The sequence below is a fragment of the Carettochelys insculpta genome, chromosome 3 (assembly GCF_033958435.1).
Source record: "Carettochelys insculpta isolate YL-2023 chromosome 3, ASM3395843v1, whole genome shotgun sequence".
Lineage (NCBI taxonomy): Eukaryota > Metazoa > Chordata > Testudines > Carettochelyidae > Carettochelys > Carettochelys insculpta.
Genome location: NC_134139.1, coordinates 204,858,295 through 204,872,611, shown reverse-complemented (window position 1 = coordinate 204,872,611; position 14,317 = coordinate 204,858,295). Strand labels below are relative to the sequence as shown.

Below are 14,317 nucleotides of genomic sequence, written 5' to 3'. Positions count from 1 at the left end.
CAGATGTACTGCTTCCTGTTCCTACTTTTCTTTTTGGGTTTTTGACAACCAACATAATAGTTATGCAATGTGGGAGAGTTTACTTGGCTTTTGATATCGCAATATTTGCATTCCCTGACATTTCGTGGCTAAAAGTCCAACCTTCAGTTACATTATTAAGGCAGAGGTTTTGCACTTATATGTGCACATGACAGTGTAAGTAAAGAAACTTAAAATTTTCTATTAGCATTTAGAGGCAAGAAAAAAAAATTCTGAATGCAGAGGTCAAATAATAAGTGAGAGAGAGCTGGTATAAAAGTAGTACCAATTTAGCCCGAGTCCCTCTGTATCTGCAGGAGTAAATTAAAATAAAGCCATTTGCCAAGGTTATCATTGGCTTGACCCACAATTGCAGTTACGCAGAATGTGTTTGACTGTTGGCTTATATCATAAGGTACGTGTGCTGGATAAATCTGCTTCAGTTTAAATGCAACCATTGTCAATGTCATGTTTTAGGGCTCCAGTGCCTGGTATGGAAACACATATTCCAGTTGTTTTCCTTGATTTGAACGGTAAGTGGTTCTTAAGGACAGAGCTTTTACAGCAAACTTTGTCAAGCCAATAACATTACAGGAAGTAAGAAGCAAACTAATAAATATTTTGCTAGTCTTTATCGTGCTACTTGACTGCTTTTTGTTTTAAATAAGTTGAAGAATTGTTTTGTTTAGTGTCAGGCATATCAGCATGGAAAACCTGTTAGAACTACATTTATTTCACCCAACTCAGCTCCTGTGCCCCCTCTTATACCTCCCCTGCGCCCATACCCACTCCGTGACCTGGGCCCCAGTACCCTGCCCCAGGTCACAACTCCCTCTTTCACCCAAACTCCCTCATAAATGCCACACTCTCTGCTGCACCCCAGTTCCCTACCCCGAGCTCCCTTCTGTGCCCAGCCTCCGTCCCAGACCCTTCTCCCCTCCACAGAAAAGTGTAGCCCTTCACCACTTACCAGAATCTTAAAGTGTCCGGCCCACACCCCATCAAAACTTTCCCATCCCTGATCTAAATCATCCTTGATAGATGTCTGTCTTACCATCTCTTAAATATCTCCAGTGCTGGAGATTCAACAACCTCCCTAGACAATTTATTCAAGTAATTAACCACCTTGATAGTTAAGAAGTTTTCCCTAATGTCCAACCTAAACCTCCCTTGCTGCAATTTAAGCCTGTTGCTTCTTGTCCTATTCTCAGAGGCCAAGAACAATTTTTCTCCCTCCTCCTTGTAAAAACATTTTAGGTACTCTTACATTTATTCATTTATATTATATATGAGTGGTTTGATATTGTACTGGTGAAAATGCCAGCCTGAGCTGAGGCCCTGCTCACACAACCACAGTTCATTGACCATGACCACATGTAGCTTGACCAGAATTGTATTAGAATCATAGGGCTGGAAGGGACCTCAGGAAGTCACCTAGTCCAGCCCCCTGCTTCAAGCAGGATCAACCACCACTAAGTCATCCCAGCCAGGACCTTGTCCAGCCAGGACTTAAAAACCTCAGGGGATGGAGAATCCACAACCTCTCTATGCAACGCATTCCAATGCTTCACCACCCTCCTGGGGAAATAGTTTTTCCTAATATCTAATCCATACCTCTCCCTCTTCAACTTCAGACCATTACTCCTTTTTCTGTCATCTGACACCACTGAGAACAGTTTCACCCTCCTTTTTAGAGCTCCCGTTCAGGAAGTTGAAGGCTGCTATTAAATCACCCCCAAGTCTTCTCTTCTGTAAACTAAACAAGTCCATATCCCTCAGCCAATCCTCATAGGTCTTGTGCTCCAGCCCCTTAATCATTTTTGCTGCCCACTGCTGAACCTGATCCAGCACATCCGCATCCTTTTTTACACTGGGGGGCCCAAAACTGGACACAATATTCCAGATGTGGCCTCACCAGTGCTGAACAGAGGGGAACAACTACTTCTCTAGATCTTCTCAAAATGCCCCTCCTAATGCACCCTAGTATGTTGTTAGCCACCTTGCCTACAAGGGCACGCTGTTTACTCATATCCAGCCTTTCATCCACCATAACCCCTAGGTCCCTTTCCATTGTACTGCTGCTGAGCCAGTTGGTCCCCAGCGTGTAACAGTGCGTGAGATTCTTCCGCCCCAGGTGCAGGACTCTACACTTCTCCTTCTTGAACCGCATCAGATCTCTTTTGGCCCCATCCTCCAGTTTATCCAGGGCACTCTGGACTCTCTCTCTGCCCTCCAATGTATCTACCTCTCCCCATAGTTTTGTGTCATCTGCAGACTTGCTGAGGGTGCAATCCAGTCCCTCGTCTGGGTCGTTAATAAAGATGTTGAACAACACTGGCCCCAGAACTGAGCCTTGCGGCACTCCTCCGCTTGAAACTGACCACCATCCAGATATTGAGCCATTGACCACTACCCGTTGGGCCTGACCATCAAGCCAGCTTTCTATCCATCTTATAGTCCAAGGATCCAGTCCATATTTCCTTAACTTATGGGCAAGAATGTTGTGGGAGACCATATCAAAAGCTTTGTTGAAGTCAGGGAATATCACATCCACTGACTTCCCCATGCCCACAGAGCTTGTTACCTCATCATAGAAGCTAATTGGATTGGTCAGGCAGGACTTGCCCCGGTGAATCCATGTTGGCTACTTTTGATCACTTTCCCGTCTTCCAAGTGCTCCAAAATGGATTCCTTGAGGATCCCCTCCATTATTTTCTCAGGGATTGAGGTAAGGCTGACGGGTCTATAGTTCCCTGGATTGTCCTTCTTTATTTTTTTAAAGATGGGCACTACGTTTGCCTTTTTCCAGTCATTCGGGATCTCTCCCACTCTTCAAGAGTTTTGAAAGATAATGTCCAAAGGTTCAGCAATGACATCTGCCAATTGCCTCAGTATCCTTGGGTTCATTAAATCCAGACCCATGGATCTGTGTACATCTAGTTTTTCTAAATAGTTCAGAACTTGTTCCTTCCTCACAGATGGCTGCCCTCCACCTTCCCATACTGCATTGTCTAGGACTGTCATGTGGGAGTTGACTTTGTCCATGTAGACTGAGGCAAAAAAAAGCATTGAATACTTCAGCTTTTCCTACATCATCTGTCACGAGGTTACTTCTCTCATCCAATAACAGCCCCACGGTTTTCCAGCGTATGTTAGCTGTTAGCACAAGCAGCATGGGGACATATTGTTTTAATTTGTTCCAGCTGAAACTGTTAGATTCCTTGCCCTGTACAGCCAATACTACAGTTCTAAGGAAGGGTGTGAGACAGTTTGTGACCATGTTATCTGTTGGTGTGAGTACTGTGACTGCTTTTCTGTAACTGTGTCAATAATGATTTGAGACACTGCTACAGGTTCCAGGCTAGGAAGGACTTCCTATGGCACACTTCAGCAACAGTTTTCAGGCAAGGTGTAATGCATATCTTTTTATAATGAAACTAAGGTGGAGTTTTACGTAGGCAGAAAGTAATTGTCCACTGCACAAGAATTAATGCTGCTACTCTTGGGCTGTTGGGAATGGAATACACTCCTTGTTTCTTTTAACAGTTTTGTGCCTTCTGTTCTCCTAGCGGATGACTTTAGCTCTCAAGATAACCTTGATGACCCAGAACCTGGTGGTTGGGATGCTACTCTCACTGGGGAAGAAGAAGATGAATTCTTTGAATTGCAGATTGTGAAGTACCATGAGAATGAGGTGAGCAAAAGCACAGCCTAGAAGGTTTATCAAGAATCTTGTCATCTCATGAACCTCTTCTGAAGAGAGCTTGTCTACAGAGGGACTTATTCCGGAATAGCTGTTCCACTTTCAAAGCAGATTAAGATGTCAGAATAAGGCATTTTGTTATTCTAAAATGCATACAAACATTCACACATGGAATTGGTCTGTTTTAAATTCATACCTGCCATGTCTAAGCAAACTCTTGACTAGACATGACAGGAGTTTATGTAGGCTGACACATCAAGCATATAGCACTTGTGCTTTCTAGGGCTGTATGGTTTTAGAATTGCTCTCTAGGATTGGAACTTTATTAACCACCCCATCCCAACTACATTAAAATACAGTTGCAGTTGTATGGATGCCTTAACTGTGTATTTCCATATCTGAATATGTTTGGATTTCTTTTCAGTGTAATCTGATCTCCAGATTTCCAGGTTTTGAAATACTTGGTTTGGGGATAACCACAACATTCCTATCCTGTTTTTAACCTTTTTAGTCTGAACTTTAACTCCAATTTAACACAGCTGGTTTTGTATGGGAATTTTAAAATTTTCCTATATGCATTCTAAACAAGAAACTCAAGAGTTGCTACCATGTAATATTTCTAATTATATGAAGGTATATAGTATCAACTTTCCATAGTATTTTTATTTTATGAACAGGAAAATTCCCTTTTTCCCCTCAAGCCTGATCTGCATTTCATGAATATTGTTAACACTGTTCAGGAAAAGCAAAAAGTGGGCATTTTTAAGTGAAGTGTATTGAAATTGTCTTCCAATGATTCTCATTGTAATCAGTTCTGCTGTTTAGCATGTCTTCATAATGAGTGAGATTGAATGGTCCTGTCTTCTTAAAATTTATAGTCATAAATCTAGGAGCTGTGTTGCTCTTTTTCAGTATCCTTGCAGGAAGTACCGATGCTGGACACATGTAAAGTGGCTACCTAGAGTTCCATTCACATATACACACAATGTTTTGTGTGCTGGCTCAAGCAGATGCCACAGGGAGAACTGCAGGAAACTCTTGCTATTCACAGTGGATACATTCTTGACACCACCACCAAATGGCAAAATCCTCTGATCCTGGGGGATGGGGAAAGTGGAGAGAGTGCTCCATTTCCTTCCAGCTTCCGGCTGCCACAATGAGTACAGGGGAGGGGAAAGCCTGACAACCGCTGCCAGCCCACACCAGGCCCCTGGGGGCTACATCCTCTCACCCACCCTCTGAGGCAGGGAGATTGAATGCAATGTGGGGGTAAAACAGAGCTGTGCCAGGAAGGGGTGGGCCTTGGGGGCAGGAGAGATCCATGAATACACAAAATCGCAAATAGCAATTTCACAGTTGCGAGGAGCAGAGAAGGAGCCGTGCTAGTCTATATACTATCAAAACAAAAAAGCAGCCAAGTAGCACTTTATTAGGTGAGCTTTCGTGGGACAGACCCACTTCTTCAGACCATAGCCAGACCAGAACAGACCCAATATTTAAGGCACAGAGAACCAAAAATAGTAATAAAAGTTGACAAATCAGAAAAAAATTACCAAGGTGAGCAGATCAGAGAGCAGAGGGGCGGGGGGCGGGAGAGTCAAGAATTAGAGTAAGCCAAGTATGCCAAAGATCCCCTATAATGTCCCAGAAAATTTGCATCCTCGTTCAAATTTGAATATGAAAGAGAGTTGAGCAGTTTCTCTTTCAAAAGCAGACTGAAAGGTCGTCTTCAATAAGACGCAAACTCTTAAGCCATTAACAGAATGGCCCACTCCATTAAAATGTAGACTAACTGGTTTGTGGATCAGGCACAAAGCGGACATCAAAACATTCCTCTCTCCCTGATCCCTAAATGGCCCCTCAAGGATTGAGCTCACAACACTGGGTTTAGCAGGCTAACGTTCAAACCACTGAGCTAGCCCTCCCCACAGCTAGAGCCAGCATTCAAAGCACTGGAAGTCACTTACTGGCAACTGAACATTCGCTGAGCTGTGTGATCCCTATCTATATTCCACTACCACCCCTCCATCATCTTTCCTGTGGATCCTGCTGATTCACAGTAAGAGGAACTGGATAGTTGTCAGCTTTTACTGCCTCGTGTCTGCATCACAAGGAGAGGTGCTGCACATGTTCAGGCCAGCAGACATGGCTATCTGCAATTTGCATACTCAAGCATTCGACATGCATATGCGCCTGCTTGTGAAATACAAATAGGGACCATGCAGCTCCAAGAACTTCCACGTACAGGTAAATGACCTCCATTTTTAAATTCAAGTATCTTTGTTGCTAGATCAATATCAATAGTAAAATGGCCTCTGCTGAAATAGACATTTGTTATTTTACCAGTTCTATGAGAACTGGAAATTTTGAAGTTAATATTTATGCATTTTGAGGAGATTATTTTTTCCCTTCATAGGTGAAAGTAGAAGCCTCCTGGGATTCCACAGTCCATAACTGCATTCAGCTCAGCAAAGGAACAGCAACAGATGAAAGAGTTTTCCTTATAGTGAGAGTGACTGTCCAGCTCAGCCATCCAGCAGAAATGCAGCTGGTGCTGCGCAAACGTATCTGTGTTAATGTCTATGGGAGACAGGTACATCTTTTAATACTCTCCAGTGAGTTTTGACTGCTTGCAAAGTGATGAGGGTCCTGAGGTGAAGAGCTTTTGGCTTGCCCAAAACCAAATAAAATTCAGTAATTCCTGCCTCCAATCCTGGGCTCCGACTAACACTCTGTGCTGCGCTGCAGTGCCACATTTTAACACCAATGTGACCTTTTGTTTTGGTGGATTTGATAGCTTACCAGCATTGGCTTGAGAGGGAGGTGTGTATTTGTAAATGTTTTATGGGAGCTGGGTGAGTAATTCTAAGCAATGACGAATATCCCTTGAACTAAAATTAAATTAATAGCGGCTTTCTAAAATGAGTCTTTAAACAAACTCTCTCAGCCAGAAGTATCTATAGCAGTGCATCTCAGAGGTTTGTGAGGGTACTTCGGGGGTCCATGAGTCATGTCTGGAGCTTTCAGCCCCACTGATCAAGTCCTTCTCTCTCCCAGTTCCTCTTGCATGCTACAGAACAGCTGTTCAGCAGCATGTAGGGAGGTGTTAGGAGAATGGGGGGGAGCTGGCATGGGCTGTGCTCTGGAGGGTGCAGAAAAAGGTGTAGAAGAGGAGCATCAGGAAAGCGTGGGTCCTTTGGGGAAGAAGTGGAGTGGGGGTGAGGTCTCCCCCTCCCCGCCCCCCAGGAAAATTAGAAACCAGCTTGGTGGGGTCTGCGGAAAAAATGAAATGAAAATTCTGTAGTTAAAAACGAAAAGTGTGCATCCAGTTCTCTTGATGTCTTTCCTGTGTGGGTGAATGTTTGACATATTGAAGTGATCTGGGTCCATTTTGTAGAAACTTTGAAAATACCAAAATAGCTTTCACATTAATCATCACTTTGTCTTCCAACTCCTGCTGGGGCTAGACATGGAGAACCAAGAAGGTGGTTTCACCCACCCTCAGCAGCTTCAGCTCTTTGGTACACTGTCATAAAGACGCATTAGAAATAGCAACAGCCAGCTGTTGTTTTGATTCCTCATATTTTCTGGATGTTCATCCATTCTGTGTGGGAATAACTAGAGGTTCCAAGTGGCTAATAGTCTGTGTGTTAACTTCAATGTCTTGAAAGTTTATTTTTTTTAATGGCTTTCTTATGGTGCTGCTAAACATTGAAGATTTTTTTTTCAGTTTTGTTTGTATTCATTTAAGTTAGTAAGTGATCTCTCTAATCCCAATCAGTCAACACTGGATATTTTTTTAGAATGTGTTAGTTTTGTGAGCCAGGAGCTCATATTTTGTAGATGAGTGAAATTGGTCTAATTTGCCTGTATATGCTAAGTGAAACCTGCCATGTGTTACCCCGTCAGTAACGTTCACCACATCTGTTTCTGGATACTCACCTCTGTCCCAGTCTGAGGCTATGTCTACGCTAGCCCAGGAGATCAACCCATTCAGCGTTGATCTTCCAGGGTTCAGTTTCATGACTCTGGTAAGGATGCACAAAATCAACATCTTAGGGGTCTCAGTCGACCCCTGTAATCCTCGCAGGGCACACGGAGTAAGGGAGGTCAATAGGAGAAACTCTTCTGTCAACTTTCTTCATTGAAGATGGCCAGGGTAAGCTAAGTGCAGATCCATTGATTCTAGCTACACAGTTGTCATAGCTAGAATTGCGTTATCTGCAGTTGACTTACTTTGCCTAGTGTAAACGTAGCCCGAGACACTTCAGGGTGTGCTGCCAGCATTCTGTGTCTTTTCAGACAGAGTCACTCTTGACCTTTTATTTTCTGCATTTGGCCTGTTTTGCTGTGAGGGAAGTGGGAGGGAGAGGAGTAGAAGGAAGGCAGGAGCTCAAATAGATGGTCCCATTCAGAGAGTGAGCCCTGAAAATCTTCACTACATGATGCAGATGGTGGGAGGAGGGTGACTTCTGTTCAACACTGCCCCAAAATTTAGCTTCCATGCCAGCAACAGTACGAGATAAGGTAGGGAGGCTGAGCTGTGGCTCTCTTTGCGCTACTGGAGCAGACTGAACTGAGGCCAGAAGGCACATGGCCAAGGAAGAGAGACCCATTACTCGGTGTCTGATTAGGGGCAAAGTCATTCCCAGAAGGGAAACCGAGAAGCAAATTTTCCATGTTCTGGAATGATATGGGGAGCCCATTTCACAGAAATCATTTGTAGGCTCCATTTATCATAAAGATTGCATTGAATCTTCAACAATGCCGACTGCTCCTGCAGGCTGAGTCAGCGCTGTTTTTAACCATTTGCCAAAACAAAATATTCAGCCTTCTTGCTAGGTTTTTTAATCCCCAATGATATAACCTTTCCAGGCTGTTCAGACTCAGCATCTTTCAGTGACTCATCTCTGCATTAATTCAACAGTCCAGTTCCTAACCCTGCATGGTGCCAAGTCAGCATAAACAATAATCTAGCCCTCTTAAATCATTCCTCATAACGATTCCTTTGGTCAAGAATTTAATGTCCATACTCGTCAATATTCAAGAAAAGTCACCCTGGATGCTGAAAAAACCCCACTAAAACAAGCCAGTTTGTTTACTAGATCAAAGATCTTGCTGTGTAGAAAGATAAACCACTTTCTGTAATGAAAATAAGTAACTGGTTTTGTTTTTATTTGGGCTAGCATCCTTTGAATGCTGCCTGCTTGTTTTGTCTGTTCTGTAATTTGCCTTATACCATAATTTGCATCTGCTGAAAATGTTATTTTAAAACGCTTCCGTTAACTCAAATTGTTTTTCCCCTTTCCCTCTTCCTCTCTAGGGTTTTGCCCAGAGCTTTCTGAGAAGAATGTCTCATCGAAGCTCCATTCCTGGCTGTGGAGTGACCTTTGAGATAGTCTCTAATATTCCAGAGGTGAATATTTAGGAATTGAAAATACCTCAGACCGTCAAAGGGATGCCAATATTTTAAAGTCGCACATCTCTTTAAATATTCATTAGCCATTGTTGCTACAAGTAATAACGAAGATTCCTAGACCAGAAAGAGATTAGGCAAACTATTTTTTTCTACATTGTGCATTTTGCATCAATCTGCATTGTTTATCCCATTTAGTCAGTTTTCCCTTATATGTCTGTTAGCACAATGGCAGAGAGACACCTGCCACCCAGGCTTCTGAAGCAGTAGGCTCTGTTTCGTCAGCTTCTTGAGTTTTCTTTTTCTTTATGTGATAACTTAGTATGTAGTAGGGAGCAGGCAAAGACCCAAATATGGAGGACTCTAGTGTTACAAAAATTCGAAAAACAGGTATTTTATTCCTGGGGAAATTCTGCACACAATATTTTAAAATTCTGCATATTTTACTTATCAAAATCATGCCAGTTCAAGTTATTTTGGTTATTTTATTTCAACATACCTGTCAGTAAGTAACAATACTAGAAATTAAAAAGATTTCAGGAAATGTTTTTTGTCAAATAGCTTTCTTGCAAAGCATATTGCTACAGAACTTTTGAGAAACAGTTCATTTAAACTACAGTTCAAAAATGTATTTCCAGTACCCCTCAGAAGCGTTGCTAAGGCTTAGGGGTGGGGTGGGCGGGGTGGTCAGGGTAATGGAAGAGCTTGAGGGTGAGGAAAATAATTTCTGGGAAGGAGTCTGAGTGTGAACCTCGTTGTGGAGTGTGATGGGAGAAGCACAAAACAGGTATTTTGTGGAGGAGAGATTAGGGAACTGGGGAGCTTTTTCCATGCAGACCATGGCTGACAACAGCCTCTCTGATATAGTGAGGCACATCTGCTCCAGTCCCCATTTGGCTGTGCACCCAACTCCCTCCTGTCTCCATGTGGCCTTGCACTTTTCCTCTCCTCGTCCTGTTCCCGTGTGTCCTGCACCCCCACTTCCCCTCAGTGTGGCCACTGCACTAGCTCCTATGTCCCAGCTGCAGTTCGTTGTCCTCCCCAACTCTCCTTTCTGACTTCTAGTCTGCCTGACACACACACCCCAGCAGTGCTGGGGGGTGCTACTCTGTTTCTCCTCCCCCAGTCAGAGCATTGTGAGGAAGGCAGTCTCTGCCCCTTCCCCCTCCCCAGCAGGCTGTTGCAGCGTGTGAGCCAGCCCCGCCCTCTCTTCTGGCACCACATCATTGCCTGGCAAGCCAAGGGTGTAATAGTAGCATGCCCCCTCTTGTGGCTTCCTTTTTCCTCCCTTCAGAATCAGTTTTTCTGCAGGGCAAAAAAATCTGTGGGAGGCATTAATTCTGTGCTTGCTCAGAGGTGCAGAATTCACCCAAGAATGGCATATACACTGCTTGATGGTGGTATCACCTCATGAAACTCTGCCGGCAAGGAAAGAGCTACAACCCACATTTACAGCTAAAGGGCTGGACTCAGCAGCGACCATAGAAGCACCCATACAATTTCTATTCTGCAGAACTCCTAAAAAAGTCATTCAGTGGGATCCCTGCATGTATGGCAGAAATACTGTAATTTCTTACCTAATTTAGAGGTAAGAAGCCTTCCTCTGGTCTGAACAGGGAAGAAGTGTGCTCATTGGTGAGTGGCTGTATTTTGGAGGGGGTTTTAACTGGGGAAATATTTACTGTAAAGAAGGCGGCCTTTCTTTCCTTCTTCCCAGGATGCTCAGGGAGTTGAGGAGCGGGAAGCACTAGCAAGGATGGCAGCTAATGCTGAAAACGCAGCTTCGGCTGACTCAGAAGCCTACATTGAGAAGTATCTGCGGAGTGTTCTGGCAGTGGAGAACATTCTCACTCTGGACCGCCTTCGCCAGGTGTCTTTTTATTTTTCAATGCTTGGGTTGACATCAGTAAATAGACTGAGGGAGCCCTATTTTGTGGTGGAAATATTTTTTTTTATAAGAGTATGCGATGACTTAATGAAGAAGTGGGCCACTTCCGTACACCCGTCAGTTCTTTGTACTGTCCTGTGACAAACATCCCAGGAAGCAAGTGCATGCTAGTAGCTCTTTCACGTAGTTACTTCTTCTAAATTGTATGCAGTGCAGGTAGGAAGGAAGGCGTGATGTCAGCGGCATTGTCCATTCTGGGTTTTTCTGTGTGTCTTAAGACTCGCTGTGTACTGTCAGAATTGTATTTCAAAAAAGATAGTTATATGTGGAGTTGTCTTTGGAATTAAACCCAGAAAGCAAGTTTTCTGAGGTCATAAGCAAACCTTGTGTCATCTTGTACATACTATGCATTGGCTTTACCAAGCCTTTTCTATCGATAAGTGAGACATTGATTAGGTTAATCGTAAGTATTGTAACTTGATCTGTTTACCAGGAAAAACACAGGAGAGGAACACATTTATGGAAAATGGTATTTCTGGGTATAAATTATGCAAGCAAGAGACATAAAGTTACGTAAAACAAATCTGAGCATGTTCTTGTCTCCTATAAATTAACAATAAAGTGCTCTGCACTCTTAAGTATTGGAAGTAAGTTCTCTCTCAAATATAATTACTTTAAAGTACTAAAATAGCTCAGCTAGGAAAAGGCGTCTCTGTTCACATCTACTAGAGATGTGATCCTCCCATAGATGCACGGCTGCAGATGCTTGGTGACTTTCTCAGCCCTATAAAATTCAAACTATACTACTGAGCAAACAATTTACTAGTGAACCAAACGTGCCCACTTTTTTTTTTCCCACAATTTATTGGAAATGCATAGAAATATTTTCATGTATGTACAAAGCTACACTTCGATCATGGTTTAGATGCTTCTAAAGTGTTTGTCCTGATGTCTTGACTGGTCTACAGGAGGTTACAGTGAAAGAGCAGTTAATGGGAAAAGGAAAACTTAATAGGAGGAGTCTCAGCTCTCCCAATGTCAATCGAGTAAGTATGCCACAGTTGTATATGTAGTTACTGCAGAAGGGCAAAGTAAAGTATACAACTTACAGGCTACATGTATACTAGCCAAAAACTTCGAAATAGTCATGCAAGTGACCATTTTGAAGTATACTAATGAAGCGCTGAAATACATATTCAGCGCCTCATTAGCATGCGGGTGTCCGCGGCACTTCGAAATTGACGCGGCTCATCCATACGGGGCTCCTTTTCAAAAGGACCCTGGCTACTTTGAAGTCCCCTTATTCCTATGAGCAGATAGGAATAAGGGGACTTCGAAGTAGGTGGGGTCCTTTTGAAAAGGAGCCCTGTCTGGACGAGCCGCGCGGTGGTGAGCCGCGTCAATTTTGAAGTGCCAAGGCCACCTGCATGCTAATGAGGCGCTGAATATGTATTTCAGCGCTTCATTAGTAAACTTCGAAACGGCCATTTGCATGGCCGTTTTGAAGTTTTTGGCTAGTGTAAACACGGCCACAGAGTCCTAAACTGTGGGAGAATAAGATGATGAGCTACTCATGTCTGGTCCCCTGATTGTGGCTGGGAGTGGGAAGTAGGCCAGCGTGTGAATCCTTGAACAGAGATAAAACCCCTAAATTTCCATATCCTGATCACATAGGCTAGTGAGCCAAACACACATACCTATCCAGACCGTGTTAAAATAGCCACATAAAATGTACTTCTGTACACACTACTTTTTTTTGAAACTCAGGTTTTTCATCCAGTTATCAAGTATTTTGTGCTTACAGCTCTTTTTGTCTGACAGTCTTGTACTGATGAATTAAGCCACATGCCTGCCTGAGTTGTAGGCATTATATTTTCTATAACACATGAAAGAACTGAGACAGAGATTTTGACTTGACCAAAATCCCACAGGGATAAAGCCTGAGTCCAATCCGTGGATGTTCTGCCATAGACTTTGTCAGGGACGGAATTTCACCCTAAATCTTGTGATTCCCAGGTGTGTGTTATAACTGCAAGGCCATCATTCCTGCTTTTATGTACATGCAAGGCACACTTATTACTTAAGGTGCTTAACATTTTGCAGAATGTACTGTATGCTTTTATTTGAACCATTTCAGACATCTGGAAGCCGTCAGGATTTAACTCCCATGTACAGTCTTGGCAGTCAGAAGGTAAATATTCAAAAGTTTTGATAGACATATCATTAGAAGATGTCTTTTATGGCAATTTCTGACCTTTTGAAGAGGAACTCAGGGAGAACCTCCTCTACCTTGTTTGTGGCACGTGGCCCCAGATTCAATCCCCCACCATGCACTATTTAAAAAAAAAAAAAAAACCCAAACATTGGAACATGGCTCAAAAATAATTTTGTTTAAAGATCAAAAAATTATTTTTGAGAGCCTTTGCAGACTGAGATATACTACATGGTCTTCTCATAACCTTCGTAGTTGATATGGGTGCATATATTTACATTAAACTCTTTCATATTGGCATTTTATCATTAAGAGCTCTCAAATAACTGGCATTTTAGCCATTTGTAAATTAGATTGCGTCTGACGAAGTGGGTCTTTGCCCATGAAAGTTTATGCGCTAAAGTATCTATTAGTCTGTAACGTGCCACAAGACTTCTTGTTGTTTTTAAGTAAACTTTAGTTATGTTTTCCATAAGTACAATATAGTGAAAATAAATGCAAATAAATACAGCAAATGCAGTGTAAGTTTACAGTGTGCAGTACTACTGTTGTTGGTAAATAAAGTACTCTTCATGTATTTTTGTTTGTTTCTTAATATCTAATCTTGGTTTTCTTTAGTGTTATGCATTGCAAGGTATACTTCTCTATTATTCAGAGTATTTGAATATCCGGCAACCTCTCGATCCTCAGGTTGCTGGATATGAGAGTTTACTGTACATGCATATGGAGAACATGGTGGCGAGAAGAAATTTTAATATATAATGCAGTGGTGTGAAGAAATCGAGTTTTCATATATGGTCTAGTATTGATAAATATCTCTTCCATATAAGAAATGTTAAAACATATAGATAATGAGTCATTCATAGCAGCCTCTATAGAAATGTCCCACCATTTCTCATTAAAATTCTGCATTCATTTAAAAATTAAGAGCAAAATTCATTGTGAATTTTCTTTTTTTCCCCACTCCTTCCTCTCATGATATTCCACGTGCATGCTTCAGTGTTCCAAGGTCCCCACAGAGGTAACTAACGCATTAGGTCCATCTAATGAGTGAGATAAAATTATTATCCCACTATAGTT

At 42.5% G+C, this 14,317-nt stretch overlaps 1 protein-coding gene across 4 annotated transcripts in view; it reads left to right on the top strand.

Annotated features, from left to right (window-relative positions):
- The window catches only part of KIF13B (kinesin family member 13B), a 214,879-nt gene that overhangs the window by 145,360 nt on the left and 55,202 nt on the right, over window positions 1–14,317 (top strand). For 3 of the 4 annotated variants that reach the window (XM_074991471.1, XM_074991472.1, XM_074991474.1), the window contains 7 exons: window positions 496–551; window positions 3,588–3,712; window positions 6,138–6,314; window positions 9,045–9,137; window positions 10,855–11,007; window positions 11,994–12,071; window positions 13,163–13,216. In XM_074991471.1, the coding sequence (XP_074847572.1) occupies window positions 496–551; window positions 3,588–3,712; window positions 6,138–6,314; window positions 9,045–9,137; window positions 10,855–11,007; window positions 11,994–12,071; window positions 13,163–13,216 (736 nt within the window). The remainder of the gene's footprint in view (window positions 1–495; window positions 552–3,587; window positions 3,713–6,137; window positions 6,315–9,044; window positions 9,138–10,854; window positions 11,008–11,993; window positions 12,072–13,162; window positions 13,217–14,317) is intronic. The other variant, XM_074991473.1, reaches the window with a different exon arrangement.